The 20,751-nt window shown below is 53.8% G+C and overlaps 4 protein-coding genes across 4 annotated transcripts; 1 reads left to right on the top strand and 3 right to left on the bottom strand.

The window, feature by feature from the left end:
• Positions 1 to 925: 925 nt before the first annotated feature.
• LOC113146780 (RNA polymerase II degradation factor 1-like) lies at positions 926 to 4,865 on the bottom strand. Its single transcript, XM_026335141.1, has 7 exons — positions 4,669 to 4,865; positions 4,385 to 4,485; positions 4,158 to 4,246; positions 4,055 to 4,103; positions 3,420 to 3,730; positions 1,128 to 1,454; positions 926 to 1,027 (listed from the first exon to the last, which is right to left on the bottom strand). Exons 1-7 carry the CDS (start codon positions 4,863 to 4,865, stop codon positions 926 to 928), a joined length of 1,176 nt encoding a protein of 391 aa, XP_026190926.1.
• A 1,829-nt stretch (positions 4,866 to 6,694) lies between these two features.
• Positions 6,695 to 11,605, bottom strand: LOC34620916 (acyl-coenzyme A oxidase 4, peroxisomal). Its single transcript, XM_026335140.1, is given in 10 exon segments — positions 6,695 to 7,165; positions 8,052 to 8,078; positions 9,168 to 9,239; positions 9,436 to 9,627; positions 9,799 to 9,911; positions 10,033 to 10,237; positions 10,382 to 10,591; positions 10,796 to 10,956; positions 11,099 to 11,299; positions 11,419 to 11,605. Coding segments are annotated over 10 exon segments (1,839 nt in total).
• Positions 11,606 to 12,565: 960 nt separating this feature from the next.
• LOC34620915 (putative ribosome biogenesis protein C8F11.04) lies at positions 12,566 to 14,295 on the bottom strand. Its single transcript, XM_026335139.1, has 3 exons — positions 13,814 to 14,295; positions 13,448 to 13,717; positions 12,566 to 13,088 (listed from the first exon to the last, which is right to left on the bottom strand). The coding sequence occupies exons 1-3, from the start codon at positions 14,293 to 14,295 to the stop codon at positions 12,566 to 12,568; spliced, it is 1,275 nt and encodes a 424-aa protein (XP_026190924.1).
• An 801-nt stretch (positions 14,296 to 15,096) lies between these two features.
• LOC34622707 (homeobox protein engrailed-1) lies at positions 15,097 to 18,503 on the top strand. The gene is made up of 9 exons (XM_026335138.1): positions 15,097 to 15,219; positions 15,343 to 16,008; positions 16,200 to 16,785; positions 17,031 to 17,095; positions 17,261 to 17,338; positions 17,659 to 17,742; positions 17,954 to 18,031; positions 18,179 to 18,247; positions 18,399 to 18,503. The coding sequence occupies exons 1-9, from the start codon at positions 15,097 to 15,099 to the stop codon at positions 18,501 to 18,503; spliced, it is 1,854 nt and encodes a 617-aa protein (XP_026190923.1).
• The last annotated feature ends 2,248 nt before the right edge of the window (positions 18,504 to 20,751 follow it).

Genomic DNA, 20,751 nt, shown 5'->3' with positions numbered 1-20,751 from the left:
CTCCTGCTTGCGCCCTCGACGTTAACCAACATCATGGGAGAGAGAGAGCTGGGGTGCGTGCAGCTGAATCCATGCAATCCAAGCATCCAGAGCTAGTTGCAAATAGCATTCGAAACACACGCACACAATATTGCATTTTATTGCGCTAAGACCTGTCTAAAGCAAGGGAGATAAATTATGCCACAAACCAATTTCTCAAGTCCAAACTATTTCTAAGTTAAACATGACGCTTGCAGTAGAACTTATTCGAGGGTAACTTAGCCCGCTACACAGGACAGGAATTGTCCAAAGAAACTAGAAGAGTTCTTTGGGATTGCTGTGTACCAGGCTTGTTACATCCCCATCTATTTTTTGCTTTTTATGACTTTGCCACATGGTGTCGTCTTGTTGCCTTCGCGGCTCGTCTTCATTCTGGCATAAAATCTAGTTCTCCCCAGGGAGGCTCCCAGGAGACAAGGGCCACTGTACGAAGCTTTACCACTGAGCCAAACTCCGCTCGGATCACAGCTGGGCGCTAGCCCAGCCAGTCATAATGAAAGTGTAGATGCCAGAGTAGTACTGAAGAGGCCCTGGGAAAGTGTGTTGGGCCTGAGGAGCAAGCGCATGTGCTATCCAAGCAAGCCCAGGAGCAGAGGCAGCAGCTCCTTGAGAATCCCGCGATGGAGAGGTCGTTACAAAAAAATGGATGCCGATCACTCGCCCCAGCCCACGGCGCAACCTTTCCTACTTGCCGTTGAGCTGGGGCAGTCACTGTGGCCTGATCCCCATTCTAGGCTGCCTAGCTAGCTGCACCCCGCCAGCTTTGGGGAAGCGACAGGACAGTGCATAAACAGCTAGCCTGCTGCACAGCTTACGCCTGAACTGCCTCCTGCGTGCAGCTCTCCTCGCAGCCAGCCAGACTACCGAAAGCGCCCACATCAAGGTGTCAACCCTGGGGAGGTCGCTGAGGCGCTGAGCTATTAGAGCCCTTCTGTTGGCGCGCACGAGCAGGAGCACACACTGGGATAGCAACATGCAAGCGTGGCCCCTAGAATTACAGCCGAAAAGCGCAAACACATTCTGCCATGCCAGCGCTATTTAGGGTCTATTGAGAATCAGCAGTCCAGATCCGCGAGAAGCGCATATACACTCCCGGAAATCTGGTTAGCACTCCCATTCTGGCCGCTAGAAGATCCCCATGAAGGCCGCCCGTGTGGGGGGCCTTCCACCTCGGGGCCCCTAACGTTGCTGCCGCCTTCTTCAGTGCCCCCTTCGTCCCCTGGCCTCTGGACGGGAGGAGAACAGGCACCTGAATGGGGGGGAGCCACCTGTGGCCCTCGAGTGCCTGCAGAAGGCTCCCCTCCCCCACCAAGGGGCTTTCCGCCTTGCTTAAGGCCTGAGCAGACAGCAGCAGAACGCGCATTGGCGTGGGGAAGGTCCTGTGCTGCTGCAGCAGGCACAGCGTCCAGAAACACCTTGCTGCCCTCGGTAGAGGGAGACGCGCCCTTCAAAGCATCTGAAGCGTGGAATGGTGAAGAAAGCGAGGCCTCAAGAGAAGGCACCCGGGAGACGGAGTCTCCCCGCTGAGACGCGAGAGCAGCCACAGCCTGCCGTTGCTGCTGTCTCTGCTCCTGCAGCGCACGCTTCTGCCGGTTGAAGGCTGAACCTCTTGCGCAATCTGCCCTTCGCTCCTGCAATCGCGCCGGCCTCAAGGGCCCTACAGCCATCTCGGAACGCTGGTCACAGAGCTTGCAGACTGCAACCTGCGAATCGCACAGAGGCCACTACTGCACACGCAGGGGATCTCCGGTGGTACAACAGAAGCCCCCAGGGGCCCCAGCAGTCTCCCACAGAGGCACGAGGCGGGGCCCTTAGATTTCGCTTGGGCGCCCACAGACACGCACGTTTGCCCCGAGGCCTCATAATGCATGCGCTGTATGGCATGCACCCCCACCGAGTGCACGACACACCAGAGAGGCTGAAACCGTCGAATCGTGGAGGTCCTGAGAACGTGGATAGCGAGGCGCTGCTCCAGGAGCAGCGGCGTGCTGCTGCTGCGTCAACAGCTTCTGCTTGGTGCGCTTTACGACTAAACCGCATGCACGCACGCATACACACATACACACATAGACATACACACATAGACATACACATACACACATACACATACACACACACATACACACTCTACACATTCTCTATGCACATAAATGAATACACTCAAAGGCCACGGGAGTCAGAGAGGCCAATGGACGGAGAGGCCTCCTCAGAGGGGGCTTCATTCGTTTTCATGCACGAAACGCTGTGCCAGAGGGTGCATAAGCGCGGCTATAATGAGATGCATGAGTGCGCGAGTAAACCAAGGGCAGAAGATGGGCAGGAAGGGGATTCTAGGGGCAGCCGCCCAAACGTTAGTCTACCCAGCTGCGCATCGACAGCACATCTTGCGAGGAGAGACAGGCAGTAGTTGGTTAGGGTCACATCCACAGGCTTCATGGGGACCGCATGCATCATTCACGCAAACACCATGCACCATAAGCGCCGTCAAGAGGACTTACCGCGTCTTCTTGCGGCACGAGAACGGAGAGGCATCGTACGGAAGGCGCTCGTCAAGAAGGGCAGCACTGGCACCCCACAGCCACGACACAGACCCTGTGAAGACTTCTGATCCACCGCTGCAGCAACAAGCGCAGAGCAACTGCATGCATACTGCGCGTCTTAGCCAATCCAAAGAGGCCTTCAAAGGCAGCCACGGCTTCCCCCCCCACACAATTTTGAGGGGAAAGGCGGCCTTTCACGAGGCAAGACAGGACCAATAGCGACGGTGCTTTATACGCCTAATGGTGGCAAGAGCAAGCAATGCAACCGCAGACGCTGCTGCACATTTACTGCTGCCTCTACTGCTGCTGCCGCAGGACGACTTGTTGTGAACGCAGCGTCAGCGTGGGTGGCAACAGTGCAAGAAGCTGCAACGAGAAAACGAACTTATGCCATGCTTTTGTGCCCAATCCAACGCGCGTCGCCTGAGGAAAAACAACGACTCGCAAACAGCAAATACCGCAGTCTCGCCAGCAGCGTATACCACACGCAGCGGCTCTCAACGTTCAGACATGCTGTTGTTACTGCTGCTGCAGAACCTACGAGAAAGCTGCAGCCACACGAGGGGCCACAGCAGCAAGGCGACGCGCCGACGCTCCCAGCAGCAGCGATGTCGCCTTCGCTTGAGCTGCTGCAGTGGCTGCTGCAGTGGGTGCTGCTGACGCTTCTTGTTGCAACAGCCACAGACTTTCCCTCAGCGATGCTACCTGATGACTTGTGAACAAACAAGTGGCGACCGCTGCCTCCTGCTGCTGCTCCTGCTGCTGTAATTGCGGCTGTAGTTGCTGAGGTAAGTTACTTTGGGAGTGAAGGTTTCCAGGGCTGAACAGTTGGGCATCTACCTGCTGTGGCGATTTGCGCTGCTTCTGGTACTCTACTTGCTGCATGCGTTGACTTTGCTGGAGTGGTTGTTGTTGCTGCAGTTGTCTCGGCTGTTGTTGTTGCTGCTGTTGTCTCGGCTGTTGTTGCTGCTGCAGTTGTCTCGGCTGTTGTTGTTGCAGTTGTCTCGGCTGTTGTTGTTGCTGCAGTTGTCTCGGCTGTTGTTGCTGCTGTTGTCTCGGCTGTTGTTGTTGCTGCTGTTGTCTCGGCTGTTGTTGCTGCTGCTGCGGGGATTTTAGCTGCTTTGCAACCTCTTGACGTTGCTGCTGCTGCTGTTTCAAAGGCTCCTGCTGTCCCTTCCATGTGTGCATGTGTTGGTTGCGGTGCTCCCCCTGTTGCGTTGAAAACTCTGCTTGGGGCGTATTCGCGTAAATCCCTTTCTTCCCGTTGGCATCTTGTGGAAGGGCAGCTTGAGGGCCCTCTGCGCTTTGTGTGGCTCTTGGACTTTGAGACCGCTTCCGATGCTTGCGCTTTTTCGCAGTAGGACCCTCGCTACTGCTGGTAGTAGGATGGCTGTTGCCTGATGAGCAAGCACTGTCACTGCCATGTTGTTGACGCTGTTGCAGCTGCTGCGAAACTGGCTGCCGCTGCAATTGATCCTGAAACTTCTGTTGTTGCTGCTGGGGTTGGAGCTGCTTCTGGTGCTGCTGCTGGGGTTGGAGCTGCTTCTGGTGCTGATGATGTGGCAACTGAGAGTGTGCATCAGGCTTTCCTCCAGATGATCCCTGTCCAGCAGCAGCGCGCAGCGCCAGAGCTGCCGCTAGGAGGGAAGCCATAGGATCTCCCTGCACTAGAAGGCTTCTTGAAACCTTCAGAGAGAGCTCATGTGGCAGGGGCCCCCAAGGGAAGAAAGGGTTGCGGCAGTAGCCGGGCGCCTATGACTGCCAGAGGAATTCTTCCAAAAAGAAGAAGTATTCATCATATTTGCCTAGCAAAAGCATAGCACGTAGACTGCCCGTAGGCCCCATTGGTGCCAAAACTCGCGGCACCCTTTTGGGGCCCCCTGGCTGGTTTCCTGGATCCTGAAGCCTTCTTTGCCACTGAGTATGCTTCTTTCATGGACGACTCTCGCCCTCAAAAAGTACTTTTACAGCTTTTGAGAGCCAGCGCGCACAACTTTCCCGCCACACGCTCGAAAGGCTGGGTGTTTTGCAGAGAGGCATGCAGATTCGCTGCCGCAGCATTCAATTCAGAGACCTGCCGCTGGAATACTGAAATATCTCAGGAGAACCCCCACCTGCGGCTATTTTGAAGGCAGGATATCGGTAAAGGGTCATTGTAAAGCGCAAAACTTGGGGGGGACTTGGCGCCGAACTCGGTGCAACTGCCGCTACAAAAAATGCCGGCACAGTTTGTAAGGCGGATGAATCTTTAAGAAAGGAAGCAATTTGGCGAAACTGTTCAATCATCGTGGCCATCTCAAACCCTAAGTGAATTGGCATCCTCGGCGGCTCCCCCGAGACTTGGGAGAAGGAGCGCCCCTTGCAGCGGCCTAAGCTGCTCTCTGACTCCACTTGCGAAGTTGCAATAAGACATCCACGTGGTACATGGGTTGAATGCTTGTGGGCCTGCCCTTTAATGCCTTCCTACCTCCTGGCTCGTGAGTGCTTGCACCCGCTGCAAATGTGCATCGAGAGCGTGTGCAGGAGAGATGGCTTCAGGGCTCTCCTAATACAGAAACTCTCTTGTGGGAGCATCAAGAAATGGAAAAAAACAAGAGATGTGTGCAATGAATTGTCCGCATCCTGCTGACATATGCATCCGTGCAATCACTATGGTTCATGGAAGATCTACATGCGGTTTGCCACTCTCTTGTTCTCTTCATTCACTGTCTAGGCCGATAAATCACACCAGGAAACGGCCTCGCCGTTTGTTGCACCTTTCCCTCTGCTCAATGTGGCTCAACTGTGTCAGGAACGACGAAAAAGATTAAGGACAGCGTCCTCAAGCCACTTGGCTTGCACCTCGTGTGATGTCTTTGCATTTTATTCCGCTAACGGCACTTGGAGCGCGTTGCACGAGATATTCGAGACGGCTCTTTACAGTTGTGATCAAGGTGAACTGAACAGCCAGACATCACGCAATCTATGATTCAAAAAAAACTTTTGTCAAACCCACTGCATAAAGTCTACAGGCACATAAAAAGACCGGGGGAGGCGCCTGTTGAGACCCCCTCACACTCAAGGCGTGTTGTTGCATTGGTTTTTCTGCTACAAAATTTCGTTTGAGAAGTCGTAAGAAAGCCAGACAAAGTTGAATGCCACTGTCTTCTTTCCGATTGTGGTTTCCGTTGATCGCTGAGAATCTACCGCTAACAAAAGGAGCGCGACTTTTGGGAAAGTTGACGCTGGATCCTGTCCTGAGCTGCCTGTGACAGTAGAGATCTGTGTTGCCAATGCCCTAAGTAGTCGGAAAACCACAAAAAGCATTGCTAGAAATCATGTTGACAGTTCCTGCAACAAAAGCTACAGGGCATCGCGAGCCACTGGGATGCCATTTGCAAGCGTACCGTCCATGATCCTTTCGTCACGTACAAGAGTACTCGGCTTCAAACAATCAGAAATTTTGAGCAACTGCCCCAATATCCTGTATCCAGCCTCGCCGATGCCACTTCCGCTCCTTCCTTCTCCCAGGCGCTGTCCGTTTCCGCCGAACACACCGCAGATGGAAGAAGGCATGTCGCTCGCCGGTGGGCCCCCCTCTTCTGAGGGGCCCCTCCAGGCATCCGGCAACAAACAGCTGCAGAGATTCACCAGGAAGCGTGGCAGCCAAGGAACAAAAAGTATGAAGGGGAGGAGTCTCGACACCAGGGGTTGACTTCCAGGGTTACGCTGACCTCCGTTAACGGGAAAGGTTCTTGGGATTAAGACAAACGTAGCAACAGTGCTCGGTTCCTAGCTTGGTCAGGAAGATCGGTGGATAGGATAAATCGCCAATGCAACGAAACAGAGGGAATACCTGACATCTTTTGGCTCTCACGTGCACATCAGAATACCATTACACGCACGAATACAGAAGTGGAACTTTAGAGGACAGCAAAACCCTAGGGGGGAGAAGGATTATTGAAAACTCGCATCGAGAAGGGCTTCATTTTTACGTGGTTCGCATACGACACCCGCAGGCCGGTGAAGGGGCGCTGCAAGCAAGGGATTAAGAGATGCGGCTGTAAGGCCCTCGGAGATTAGAGTTCACGAAAATGGGGACAAACAGCATACAGAAATGGCAAGAATGAGAGCGGCTAGTTTGCAAAAACGGAAGACAAACGGTGAGAGGTGAACAACAGGGCACCCATTGCATCATCATACCTGAGCCAGTTTCCGTATCGGCTCGCCCTGTTGATGTAGCTGGGAATCCCCTTGTTTACAACGGCCTTAAGAAGGGTGTCGCTGAAGTGGTTGCAATTTCTGTTGATGAGATCATACTTATTGCCTTGGAAGACCCGTTGAAGAGTGGAGATGACATTGGAGAGCTCTAAAGCGGACAGTGTACTGACACCCATGTGGAGGCTGTATTCATATGTTCCATCTAGGAATCCGTGGACGCCATCAACCCGTGGGTTGTGGGTGGAATAAGTGACGCCAACGCCTTCCCCAAAACTATACTCCAGCTCCCCAATCTGCACACCTGAAATCAAAATCAGAGCATACCCAACAGTGCGAACAGGGAACGAGAAGCTCGGAGAGATATCAAAGGTTCATAATAAGAGAACCTGTTAGGAATGGTGATGGTGGAAGGGGCACGCATGTTTGGCGCTGGTGGTCTGCTGTGTAAGACGCGTACGTGGCCACGGGAGAAAAGAACTAGAACGGCCAGTCATGCAGAGAGTAGGAAGGGGGACTCTGGCAATCGGTAACGCTATATATCAGCAGAAAGAGTAGTGCCCTAAGTACGAAAGTGAGCTTCAGCGGGTTCTGCTGACAGCAACTCCCCCAGGAGGACCGGCGACCACAGTCAGACCAGCCACAACTGAGAGGCGGGGGGACGGGTAGTGGGAGTGCGCACAGAACCCGTAGAAGAAGCCTTGATATAGGAGAGAGAGGGAGCTTGAGGCTCACTTGTGTGGTAGAGGCCGCAGGGGGCACACCAATCAGGAGAGCCATTTATTTTGTACACATTCAAGAATACGTCAGTGCCGGGCATCCTGGAGGGAAATGAGCAGAAACTGGCTATTGTGGAGTGGGATCGACAAGATAATGTGTTATAAACAGAATACAACCACAAAAACATGAAATGATGCGCAGCTACTATGGCAAGCAGCGACTCACCACCACTGGGGCCCTCTGGCCTCCCTCTAGGGCTCCAGTCTCGGTGGTCCAAGAGCGGCAAATCAATGAGAAAAGGAGAACAGCACCGATTATTCCTCAGGAGGTGATTTTGTAAATACTTTGTGTAGAGATTACGCAGGTTTTAGCTCTAGCAAAAAACAGCCTTTTGGGATTTTGACAGCTCCGCGGAACCACCAGACCTGGCTCCTTACGCCGTACACTTGACGCCTTTCGCTTGTAGCAACAGCGATTTGAAGATAGAGCTATAGCCGATCGGAATCGATAAAGCATATTCAGTTTCGCGTGCTTCCTTCTAAATTTGCAGCAGACCCTACTAAACAAAAGCCCTTCGGCGATCTCCCCTGGTTAGCAATGCTCCGGGCTGCATATTTGCTTTCACCTCCACGGATCGAAGGAAGCGATATTCTTGAACGCTCTGAAAAAGCCATTTTTGCTGGTTTCAGCGGTATTGCATGCGGGAACCCCGCTGGGAACTTTAACTATAGCCCGTGTTTCGCACGTTTGCGAACTTCCAACTCAGCTTTAGTCAGTTGCATGCCGAGTACTCTCCCTTGGAGCACTTGTGCAAAGTGCTGAGGTGCCTCTCCCTAGGCACTGAGATGGCTTTGTTCACAAAGGCTTTCTTTCTCCTTGGCTACCCTGAGCCAGAACTTGTAGGCAAGTCCCTCCCGTCACACTACATTTTTCCGAGATTGCAAATACAGCTATCCTACAGATCTCATGTAGTGGGAGCAGCAACATCATCCCATGAACCATTCCTCCGGCGAACACGAGGGCCTCATTTGGGAACAACTAATCTGCTCGTACGGCACAGATGCACTGCGCCATCTGCAACTCCAATGTATACGTTTACTCTCTGAAAACTGGCTCTAGATAGTCAGTCTATCTTTCACTATACTTTTGGGACTCCGTATACCGGATCTTTGTTTTCTGCCAAACGGATTGCTGGTGCTGTGCAACTCATCTGCTTAATCACGCGACGTGGTTCTAACAGTGCAAAGCCCCAGAAGCAGCAGCACCTCGATGATTTCAAAGCACTTTCCCTTAAACCTAAAAGAAAAGTGATCCCCTGCGAACTGGCTAGCAAGTAAAACAAAAAATCTGTCAAAAAAGGATTGTAGATACCGAAAGAGGGGTTGCTATTCAGCAGCTGTAGCTAACCAAGTTCACTGCAGCCCAGCTTCTTTGCGCTCAACAACCACAAGAAAGAGAGCTGGTTACACATACGCGACAGAGTAATTAAGCTGTAGTTCTCGCCAAGATCATTCAGTACGAAAGTTTCGGAGGATCTGATATACAGTTTGGAATTTGGGGCTGTGGAGGCATCAGCACGTTTTGGCTGACCTATCAGCTAGCCAATTATCCACTTGACTACCTAGATGGCTAGACGGCCAGCTAAGCTTATTTGTAGGCTTAAGTAATGGCGTTTATGCCAGTTGCAGCACGTGCGGCGATGAGCATGTTGATGTCGTACGTGCCCTCGTAGGTGTACATCGCCTGGTGGATTCGAAGCAAACAAAATCAGACCAACCGACGGAATCTGCAATCCGTGGCATAGCAAATCCAACCTTACCCCTTCACTATGTCTGGTAGCACAAGCTTTCTGCTATGAAAATAATGGTCATTTTAAGAGGTGCTGAGTTTCCAAGAAATGAGCTTCCCCGCGCTCTCTGGTTCCTTCCTTTCCCCCTACCTCTACGTCCGCCAGGGCCTTTGCCACCCCGTTATGCAGCACGATACCGTTGCCACCCATCACTTCTCTGCAGAGCTGCGCGCCCTCTCGCGCCAGTCGCGAAGTCGTTGCCTTCACCAAAGCTATCAAGGGCATCGAGGTTCTGCCCGTATCCATTCGTCGAGCCAGCTGTATGGACATCGTGCAGCATCCCTGAGCATGCAGTCCCACACGCTAGACACCGATTCCTTCGCCTCCCCTTCTGCTACATGCACCTCCTCTCGTGCACACAGTTTCCATGCATTCAGCTGTTGTTTTACGGGGAGCAAGAGAAAGCTGCCTAAAGCGCTCATCACGTGATGCTTTCAGGGGTAAAAACTGTACATGTGCAAGACCCAGAGCCCTCAGGAGCCGTTCCTGTACCAACTGGAAACCCGTCAAGGGCCGGCCGAACTGCTGCCTAGCGCTGCAGTACTCCAAAGCCGAGTCATAAGCTCCTGAGGACGCAAGAGGAATGCGCAAAGCGGGAGTGTTTCAAAGTCTTTTGCAAAGAGGAATCATCTATGAAGGGGCAGCAGGATTTAGAGGAAAGAGAGCTCCTGTGACGGAGAGTCTAACCGATGAGCAAGCCGGAGCATGCCGCTGCAACCAATGCTCTTGATGATTCAAGAACCAGTTTCGTGTTGCCTGAAAATCCTCCGGGTTTCATTTTATGGGAATCTGGAACAAAACAGTCGCTGAACCAAATATCTGCATTCTCTACTCCCCGCAGAGAAGCTTTCTCCTTAATAGCCTCAGCCTTGAACCCTGGGAAGTGTCGTTCCTGCAAATCGCAGTGATAATCAGCGAGCTCGACGCAGTAAAGAGACAGTCATGTGTGCCACAGTCATGTACTGCTCTAATGCAGCCAGGGGACAACACGCACATCGTGCACGCCACACCTCCCTCCGTAGCATATTCCACATACCACAAGAAAGCCCTCTACTTTTCCCGATTCCACTTCTCTGGCCCACACTACCGCAACGTCGCAAATCGTAGCATTGCCGATCCATCGCTTGTTTCCATTTAGCAAGAATCCCCCCTTGGTCCGTTTAGCAGTAGTCTCGAGGCCGGCAGCATCGCTTCCATGCTCCGCCTCCGTTAGGCAGAAGCAGCCGATCTTATCCCACCGAGCCATCTGCAGCAAAACACACCAGCGGGGACAGAAGCAGAGCTCCCGACCGTACCGCGGCAAAGCAGTTTGAATGGGTACTGAAAACGCACGCGTTACATGGAAGCACGAAAAAGGGTAGGAATGAGAAAGAAGAAAGAGCACGAGGACCCCAGGGAAACCAGACACTAGGAGGGAGCACAGTGCGCCCAATGATCGAAAGGGTCGTGCCTGAGGCAGCCAGAAACGCTTTTGCTCTTCAGTCCCCGCCACAGCAATCGCTTTCATCGCGAGGCCGGAATGCACAACGGCGAAAGTTGCCAGAGAGGCGTCAACCCGTGCCATTTCCATTACACAAAGACACGCTTCTACGTTGCTTAGACCAGCGCATCCTGAGCAAGCAACGCATACTCGAAGCTTTAATCGAGACCAACGTGTTTGTTTCCCCATGAGGGCGGCCCTACCCAGCCTCCCCTGCAGCGAAGTAGTGCAAGAGCGAAAAGTGGCCTCCTCGATGGCTCCGATGTGACTCACCAAATCCTTTGATCTGCAGGCCCGCCGGCCCCATATCTTTGCATGCACCAAGTACTCGACGATCAAAAATAGCCGCATCCCAAATGCGAGCGGCGAAGGGGCGGATCTGCGCTTCGCAGATGCTTCTAATGTGACGCCGGAGCTTCTCTTCTGATGGATTGAGGTCGGTATGAAGCTCGAGAAAGGAGAAGCCGTCGAGGACTGAGCGAAAAAGAACAATGCGGGTAAGCGGAATGAATTCGCCGTTTAACCTAAGGATTGACAGGGGAGGGATGTACGCAATAGACATAAGACTTGCGGAAATCCGGCAGGCTGCGAGCGATCTCTGTTGCATTTGGATTGTAAGTAGGTGTTGTGTTTACAGTCTTGCGTTCTACAGCCGTTTTCCCCTCTGAAAAGCATCTCATCAGTCGCAACTGTGTCTGCCTGTGACCTTTTCTCACCCTTATGCTGAGCCCTCGTCACCTCGGTCCTGGAAGCCGGTGTACGCTGCGTGTTAGCAGCCATCGTTGGAAGTGAAAGGACAAAGACAATGGATGGTGAAGAAAGGATTAGGGCAGACTGAGGCGGAGCAGTGCTAGGCCCGACAAGGCGACAATTGAGTGTGTGACAGCTTTGCGCTGTAATGCCAATAGTAAAAGTGAGCGAAAACTTTGTTGTGGGGGTATTAACATCGCAATTTCGGAGATGATCCGGCGGAACATTCCCAACTTGGGTGGAGCCAAATGACCAGCCCCTCCTAGCGCGATGATGGACCAGTCACTGACCACCTGACAAGGGACCATCAGATCTGGCCTTCGCAGTTCCCCCCATAAAAACCGGAAATCACAGCAGTTAATCTATTTGTGCACTTTTCATTGCTTTACGACGGAAAGCCATCCAAAAGCGCATTCTTTATGCTTTCTGTCTCAACATTCGAGCACGCGTACGCGCCGCGTTGTCACTTTCAACAACTGATATTCGCCTTTCGCATCCACTGCATGAAGTACTTCTCACAAAAACCCTATGCAGGGAGCGTTCATCGAAGTCGAACTATAGCAGCAACACTGAGAGGATTTAATGAGCATTCACTCTGGGGGGCGCCACACGTAGAACCTTGCAAGGCGCCAAGGCATGTCTTCTCTGTTTAGATTTGTATGTATGTATATGTGTATGTGAGCATGTATGTGTGTATGTACGTATGTGCTTACTGAAGTATGTATATGAGATATGTACTTGCATGTGTATCTAAATAAGTACCTTTGTATGTGTGTATCGAAATATGCACGCATGTGTATGGATGTATTTGCACCCTCCACCTATAGGCCTCTCTACCCCTTTCTTCCTTCTTCCTATGCGCCTACCCGTAAAGCTGCTGCTAAATGTCCCTCCTCAGTTCACAAGGCAACAAACAAAGTCTGTATGACACTAAGAAATTGATAGCCCCCAAATGTTTTCCAAGTTGGATGTTAGTTCACAAAGCACAAATCAATTTTTTTGTTTTCCCGCTTTTTCCGTAAGTGCATGTTTCTTTGGTTTCTTGCTTTCCTTATCCTTTCGCTCATTCGGCTTAGCGTTTTTCCCCCGTTTGATCTTCCGGCAATCGGTGATGGCATTCCCTGCGTCAGGTGTTCCCTTTTTCTTCGTCTCGTCGTTCTTCCCCTCCTTTCCCTTTTCCGTTGCGTCCAAACTTGGGGGCTTGTTGGTTCTGTAGAACTCTGCTGCCTCCTTGTACTTCGGATGAATGTACACCGGAAGGGCGGGACTGTCGGTGGCTTGAACGTGAATGGTGGTAATCGTATTCTTCCACTTGTGATTTTCCTTGAAAAATGACGAAACTCCATTTATGGTAGCAATAGCATTAGCATACAAATGCTCAGGGGAGCCCAGGGCCCGACCAATGCGCACGGCCACAGAGGGGCCCCTTCTTAGGACCAAGGAGGTACAACGCAGAGCCTTTTCCACTTCTCTCTCTAGCGTGCTAACTCCCACACGAATCGGAAGGGGTAACCTGCAGACAGAGATGCAAGCAAAAAGGCAAAGACTGCTGCAGCTGGAGACTTGTAACACCTTGAGGCAAAGAGGCAACTGGCCATGGAAACAGCGGAAGCAGTGACAACGCGTGTTGCGCTCATAAGACTACACTGTACTGCGGCATGCTGGCTCTAGAACTGGGGGCACGGACGGGGAGGCTAAAGAGGCACGGAATAAGCGTCCCAACATATAAACACGCACAATACTTGCTGCACTCTGTAGTTCACGACACAAGAGGAGGCGTATCTCTCTTAGGTGACGCGCGCAAGACAGAACCAACCACAGAAGCGACAGCCTGCGCTAAAAGGCCCCCTATCCGCCCAAAACAAGCCTAACCTGTTGGCGCTGTGAAAAGCCTTCCCCAGTGCGTTATACGCCTTCTCCTTCACGGAGGTATCCACCAGAAACAAGTCGAAAGCCGCAGCTAGGGCCCTCTTATCCTGGAACTGCGGGTACTTCTTGGGGAGCTTTTTACAAGAAATCACTTTTGTGATAGAGCTTGACAAAGATGCTGATGAAGCCACCACATCCTTCCACTTGCGCTGCGGATCGCGAACGATCAGGCAGGCTTCTGAGCCCTGATCAAGCGGGCTGTGCGGCAACTCGCTGAACAGGCAGTACCACAAGCACACACGTAAGCCTTAAAACTTAAGGTTTCCAACCTTGAGCGCGAACCGCATGCCCTTGACCCCAGATTCTTACATGAGGTGTGGAATAAGCTTTTGCCTTTCGGGGATATTTTGGAGGGAAAACATCAGGCAGACGGTGGGGCCAAAGCCACCCGCTAGCAGATCGGTGCTTTGATCTTGGTTATGGCGTTTTTGTACATGGCGACACAGCGCCCTAAGCGCCTTATCGAGGCCTGCGCAATCCACGAAGCCGCCTCCTATTTGAATACGACCAGCTGCACCCGAAGAAGCACAAGTCGGTGCTGCGGGGAGAGCGGCTGAGGAGGGAGAACGCGGAGTGGCCGATGTTGCCAGCTCGCTTACGGTGCCGGTAGCAACACGAGCCGCTGCTGTCGAGGCGCCCGATTTATGCTTCTTCTTCGGCCGAGAATTCGCTGGTGTTGCGGCTGGGTTCCCAGGGAGGGACCGCTTCCCCTGCTTGTGCTGCCCTTCGGCCTCATTGTTGGGAGACTTCGCCACGGGTTGAACGTGCTGCTTCTTTTTTAAACTGACCATTTTATCGCACGTCCTGACCTAAGCAACCGACTTCACCCTGAATTGTATCCTCTTCCTCCAACCCTACTGTGCAGCGGCCCGGGGCCCAGGTGTACGGACACCCAACGCGTCGTCTGCTGCGGTCTTCTACATGCGGTTGGCCCACAAATGTCACAGATTTTGCCTTCCACATCTTCAACTGCAGCCCACAGCATCATTTTCCGCTGCATGCGCTGCGGGGTGGGGCCGTCGGTGAGCTCCCAGCCCCAATGCGCAGCAGAGGGTAATAGCAGCCCATCGCGCCTGGCCGGCTAAAAAAGAAAACTTCGACTCCTAATTCTGACAGTGCTGTTACTTTAGTGACAAGCTGATACCCTGAACTCCGCCGGAGTTGTGCCGCGAGTTTCGGGTGGGAATTCTCTTGGGCGCGTTTGTTTCGCGCCGCCAGGCTCGCACTGCCTATATTTCCTCCATCCTACCATTCGTTTCTTGTAGGGGGGCGACTCGCTCCCCGATTGAGGCGCTTGCATCCCTGTGCTTCCTGCGCCACACCTATAAAACTGCGGCAGCTGCTCGGAACCTCCAGCGGGCAAGCCTCGCAATACCATAACCAGACAGCACTCGGGTTGCAAGGGCGCAGAACTTCACGGAGAGCCTGAACCGTGAGCCGAGTAGCGTCTCGTCGACTGTGCCTGTTGTTACGGCTTTTCACACCCCGCTGTTGCTGACTCCCTCTGCGTGGTGTTTTTTCAACATCCGGGGATTATTCAAGGGTCGGAAAGACAAGGCCAGGGAATGTCTTGAGAGCCTCAAGAAGATCCAATGCTGCCTCTCTCCCTCACCTCCGAGTTACTAAGCGATAACCCCCCTCTAGATCCTCTCTTTCCTGTTGGGGGCCCCTCCTGCGAAGACGCAGCCGACGAGGAGAGGGCCGAATGGCAACAGGCCTGCCAGGAAGGAGGGCGGGAGGCGCAGCTGGGGGCCTCCTCAGCTGCCACCTCGGGGGCCCCCCGCCCCCCCCCGAAAGCGACGCACAAATCGGGGGCCTCCCTGGGCCCCTCCCCAGAGGAGGGGGCCCCTCCGCTGAAGAAGATGGCCACTTGTCAGAGTGCATCGGCTCAGGCAGAGTACCAGAAACCACAGGAAGGCAAGGGAGCCACGCGGACGACTCCACACAGCCCCTCGGATCTTCCGCCGCTCTTGCCGCTCCCGTCGGGGCCGCTGCTGCATCCTTACGCATTAGCGCAGCAGCAGCAGCAGCAGCAGCAGCAGCCGCAAGCTCCGCAACACCCAGGCAAGAGCAAGGGCGACACCTCCCTGCCGCCTCTCCTGGAGCGTCCGAGGGCTCTGCCGGTTCACCCCACAGCTCTGAGCGGCAGTGCGGAGACGGGGGGCCCCCCCCAGGCGCCCCCCAGTCCCCGCAGCCGAGGGAGGCCCCTCCCTCCCTCCATAGCAGCGCAGGTAGCCTCCAAGAAGCCCTCCCTCATGGGCCCCGCCCCCAAACACTTCATGGGGCCCCCGAGGCCCCCCCCGCCAGCGCCTCCGAGCGCCCCCCCGCCGCCCCCCGTGATGCCACGGGCGGGGGCCCCCTCTGCCCCGGCGCCCCCGGGGTCGCTGCCCCCTCTCCTCCCCACTCCTGGGGGGCCCCGCATGGGGGCCCCCCCCCCGCCTCCGCCGCCCCCCCCGGAACAGCCGGCAGCCCCCAAAACGGCCCCCACGCCTGCGCCTGCGTCAGCGAAGCAGCCGCTCATGTCTTGGCCCCCCACCCCGCAGCAGCCGCAGCAGCAGCAGCTGCTGCTGCAGCAGCAGGAGAACACAGCGGCTGCTGCAGTGGCAGCCGCAGTGGCAGCCACGGGGGCCCACATGCCGCAGCAGGCTGCCGCAGCGATGCAGCTGCAGAGCTCCATGTGGGAGGTGGCGGCTGCGCAGCAGCAGCAGCAGCAACAGCTCCTGCTGCTACACGGCAACAACATATGGCCGACTGCAGCGAGCGGAGCCTACATCGATCCGATGATGCAGACGCCCTGCTATCACCCCCTGCTGCAGCAGCAGCAACAGCAGCAGCAGCAACTGTGGTATGCTGCGTCGCCTGCCCAGCAGCAGATGCAGGAGCAGCTGCAGCAGCAGATTCGGCTGCAGCAGCAGCTGCATCTGCAGCAGCAGCAGCAAGACACGGCTGCGGCAGCAGCAGCGCTGGAGGCGTGGAATGGGGCGTGCATAGACCCCAGGAAGAATTTGTAGCTTCAGCGGGAGCGGCTGGCTCCGCCGTCCTCGGCAAAGAAGAGGCCCTTCCCAGCAGCTGCCAGGCACAGCAAGCACACGAGGAGCACCCAGAGGAAGACGAAGAGAGGCCACAGCAGCAGCCGAGTCAAGACCGTCTTCCACGCTCGCAGAAGAAGCTCCTGTCCAGGGAAAGCTACCGTCAGAAGAAGAGGCAAAAACGACCAGAAGAGAGGCGGGAAAGAAGACGGAAGAAGAAAGCAGAACTCTTTGAAGGTTTGCACACTTCTGGTAAGTGCCTGACTCGTGTAAATCCTCCTTGAGGTAGTCATAAGCTCGCCTCACAGGACGCGCTTGAAGATTTTCCTCCTGTGGAGTCGGTGTAAACAGGCTAGCGGTCTCTTAAGCTGCCTTGCAGCCCTCCCCCCGCTTGCGCCAGCTCGGAAGCACCTTGGGCAGGGCAGCTGCAAGACACAGAGAGCAGCGCTGGGGCTCGAGAAACTGTGCAGCAGTTGATGGGTGTTGTTTCTCCGCAGAAGAGAAGACGGCCGCTATGAAAGCCCACAAAGACCAGTTGCAGGAGCAGAGAAAGGCACATTTGGTGAGTCTTAGACCCGTAGTTCGCAGATCGTGAAACTTGGCTTTGTATATTTTGTGCCGTGTCAAGAGGAATGGAGTGAGTGCGCGTGTGCAGTTTTATGATTGCGGCCGTGCTGCTGCTCTTGAAGTTCGGTGGTATGGTTTTTTGTTGTCTGTGTTTGTTTAGGCACATCTGGAGGAATGCATGCGCGAAGGCATTCGCGTGTGTTTCAACTGCTCTTTCGATGAAAACATGCAAGACAAGGTGCGTAGTGGCTGCTTCTGCATGCATGCTGCGATAGGTGTTGCTGCTGCTCATACAGGAATGGGGGCCCTTCAGCAAATTTGTACGGTGAGAAGTCCGTTGCCGAGTTGCTTCGCGAGTATTCGAGATACTTTTGCTGCAGGAAATACGAAGTCTCGCGAAGCAGTTATTCTTGAGCTACCACTTTGTGAAGAAGTCGACGGATGTTAAGGTCGGGCTGGAATTTCAGGCGCCTTTCTTCTTCCTTGCACAAGTCCATGCAGCAGCACCTCGCGTGTAGGCGTGCTGAGCTCGAGTTTGTTGCTGCTTTTCTGCTGCAGGTGCAGATACACCTGGCGTCCTTCGCCGAGGGCAGCCGGTGCCGAGTTGCGTGCGAGCAGCTCTTCTCTGGAGCTTCTTGGCTGGTTCGTAAATCTGCGCAGTGGCTGCTCCAGCTGGTGCTGCTGTTGTTGCCGCGATGAGGTTTTTCCGTAGAGCTGTATTGCGTAGCTTCGCCCAAAGGCCGACAGGGCGCGAACAGAACAGCCTTGGCGAGAGGTAGATGAATACGCAATGAGGGCTTGGGGTGTGTGTGAATGGATGTATGTGTATACGTGTGTTGGGTGGTGTGTGAAGGTACATCGGCACGAGGAGCCTTACTGGCAGTGCTTTAATCCAAAAGAAATCGTTGTACTGTCGCCGGATGCTGAGGAGGTGTGTGCTGCCGTCCGTAGAGGGTGCATGCTAGGCCCCCGCCCCCCCTAAATAGCGGCAGTTGCGGATCTGTCGTTTGCCGCACCAAAGGTGCAGGCATATGTGTTACGCATGCAAAAGGCCAGGGCTGGTGGTTTGGCTGTGTAGGAGCTGCTGGATGTGGATTCGTCCAAGACCTTTGTTATTGGCGGGCTTGTTGATCGAACTGTCACCAAAGTTCGTTTCGCTTTTCCCGCAGCTCGCTTGACCGCTCCCCATCCGTCGTTAGAGCTAGCGGTAGTGACTGCGGGCGCATGAAGTGCTGCTCTGCTGGAGAATGCGTAGTGTTACTGCCTGTTGGTTGCTGTAGGGTCTGAGTTTATCCCAGGCAGTGGAGCATGGCCTAACTTGCAGACGGCTCCCTTTCAAGGTGTGTGCAGACTGCAATCCAGAACGTTGGGCTCTTCTGAATCGACCCCTTTCCGGTGGCTAGGGGGCCTTCGGGTGCTCCGCTTAGGCATTGTTGCAACTGTGAGATCCGCGATGGGTGTTTGATGGTGTGTGTGTGTATGTGTGTGTGTGTCGGCGTTTGCGCGTCAGACCTTCTTGCCAGGGAAATCGCGCGTGGTGTTGAACATCAATTCAGTTCTAGAGGCCCTGGTCGTTTTCTCAAGGAATAAAGACTGGACAGAAGCGCTCACTGCGGTCCTGCCTGTTCGCATGCAAAGTTCGGGGGGCCGGAAGCAACAAAGAATTGCCAAAAAGAGGCACGCACACAATAGAACATATATATTAGCATGATGCATGTGGACCCTTGCGGAGAGGGCAGGAGTTCTCTTGATCCAGGGGCGATTCTTGGCACTGCAGACCACACACTCGATGCGTATAATTTCCAATGCTGCTGTGGCGGTATTAGGGCGGTTTTTTTTATGATGTGTTCTCTGCGCAGAGAACGCGTTGCAGAATTGAGTCGGTTGGATGCGAGCTTCGCTGCGGCTCAGCTCGCACGCAAGCAGCGGGAGGCCGCCTGGTGTAGGGGCCGGGCCAGGCGCATTGCGAAGGCAGACGGTATCGACGAATCAGAGCCAGAGCCTTTCGAAGAAGGATATGGACTGGAGGGTAGGTGTGATTTTGAAGAGATGGGGTGTTCTGCTCTTCGTGTTCCTGTTGGTTTGAGGGAAGAAAGCTGCATCAAAACCTGATCGAGATTGTAAATGCTGAGGAAGTGTTCTCGTAGCGGGTGATCTGTGGGGGTAACAAAACTGCAGCTGCCTAATTACTGCTGTGTCTCTCGATTGTCGTTGCAGCTCTAGAATCGATTGCAACTGAAAGCTCCCCCTCGTGCCCGTCCTTGTCTTCATCCACGTTTCCTTCCTTTTCAGAGGACTCTGGGCCAGCGGTACATGAGGGGTTCAATCCGCTTCTGGCATAGGGATAGTGAGGCAATCAGAAGAGTACGAAAAACCAGTATCACAGAGATACTAGCCAACTTATATCCCTTATGGAACTCTCAACACAAGCAATGAACGCTGTTGTTGCTGCAGTGCAGCGGGTGTTGACGCTACGCGACGGGCCCACGCCTTAGCGTGAAGCCCCTCCTCTTTTGTTGGGTCTCCCGATTGGGGGCAATAAAGGGAGCTGTGCCTCCCTTCATTTACTGTGCTCTTTTATGGGATTTCATGTGGCCTCCTACGCCCGCCACCGGCTTTACGAAGGGCGTTGCCATGAAGCGTACAGACGGTATCTGTCTGACCACGCTAAGCAATTTAACTGTGGGTATTCCTTCTTGCTGTGTGCGGACCATGAAACGATTTGTGCAAAAGGAAGACGAGATAAAACGAAAGACGGGTATATCTTCAAGGCGATTTGCGAACTGTGCTTTTTCAATGAGTAGGAGGGGCGAGGGCGGAAGTGGGAGGGAGTAGCTGTTCTGCAGGAGCAGCAATTCGAGGATATAGCGTGCGTAGGTACTGTAGCACGTTGCGTGCATCATCCTGAGAGAGAAACAAAAAGAGACAGTGCATCTCAAATGTATTTGCAAAAAGCGAGGCAGGCTTGAGATTAACGGCCACGCAAAAACCGCTCCAAAGTGTACTTCCTCAGATGAACTGCCCTTCAGAGGCGTGGTCCCACGATAGCACGAGACCCATGCAAAACGAAGCACCTGCCAATCCACTTTATCTGGCTCGCGCTGCGAGGAAACTACTCACCAAAATGCATGCATTCTCCTGCAAGGGGAGGAAACATAGGCATAAATCATTGTATATCTTGTCAGGGCCACGGCGGACGCACCTGAGTGGTGAATGCACAGAGCCGGGGGCCCTGAGCTGCAGTCCTTAGCATCAGAATTAGCACATCAGCAAATGAAGAAGAGACGGAATCCAACGCAAAAGCGCCAGTCAACTGGAAAGGAAACCAAACACACAATCGAGCGAGCGCGCACACACAGATAGAGACGGACTAGGTGTGAATTTCCCAGTTAGCCCCGAGAGCCGATTGGAATTAAACATTCCACGTGACTGTACGTCTGCCCAACCATGAACGTACATTATCGCGACATTTAAACTATTTCTAGTTTATGCACATAAAAATGCGTCGGGCCAATCTTCAAATTGAATAATGCGTATTTGAACAACGCTGGAGACGCATGGCATTACGATTCACGCGTAAATTGAAACAGGTGTTATCTTCCGATGAAAGTAGGAAAAAGATGTCACTCAAAGCAGTAGATCTTATTTTTT

Source organism: Cyclospora cayetanensis, unplaced genomic scaffold (assembly GCF_002999335.1).
Source record: "Cyclospora cayetanensis isolate NF1_C8 unplaced genomic scaffold, CcayRef3 CcayRef3_contig_6, whole genome shotgun sequence".
In the NCBI taxonomy this organism is placed as follows: domain Eukaryota; phylum Apicomplexa; class Conoidasida; order Eucoccidiorida; family Eimeriidae; genus Cyclospora; species Cyclospora cayetanensis.
Note: the sequence above shows the minus strand (reverse complement) of the source record. Positions and strands in the feature narration are given on the sequence as shown.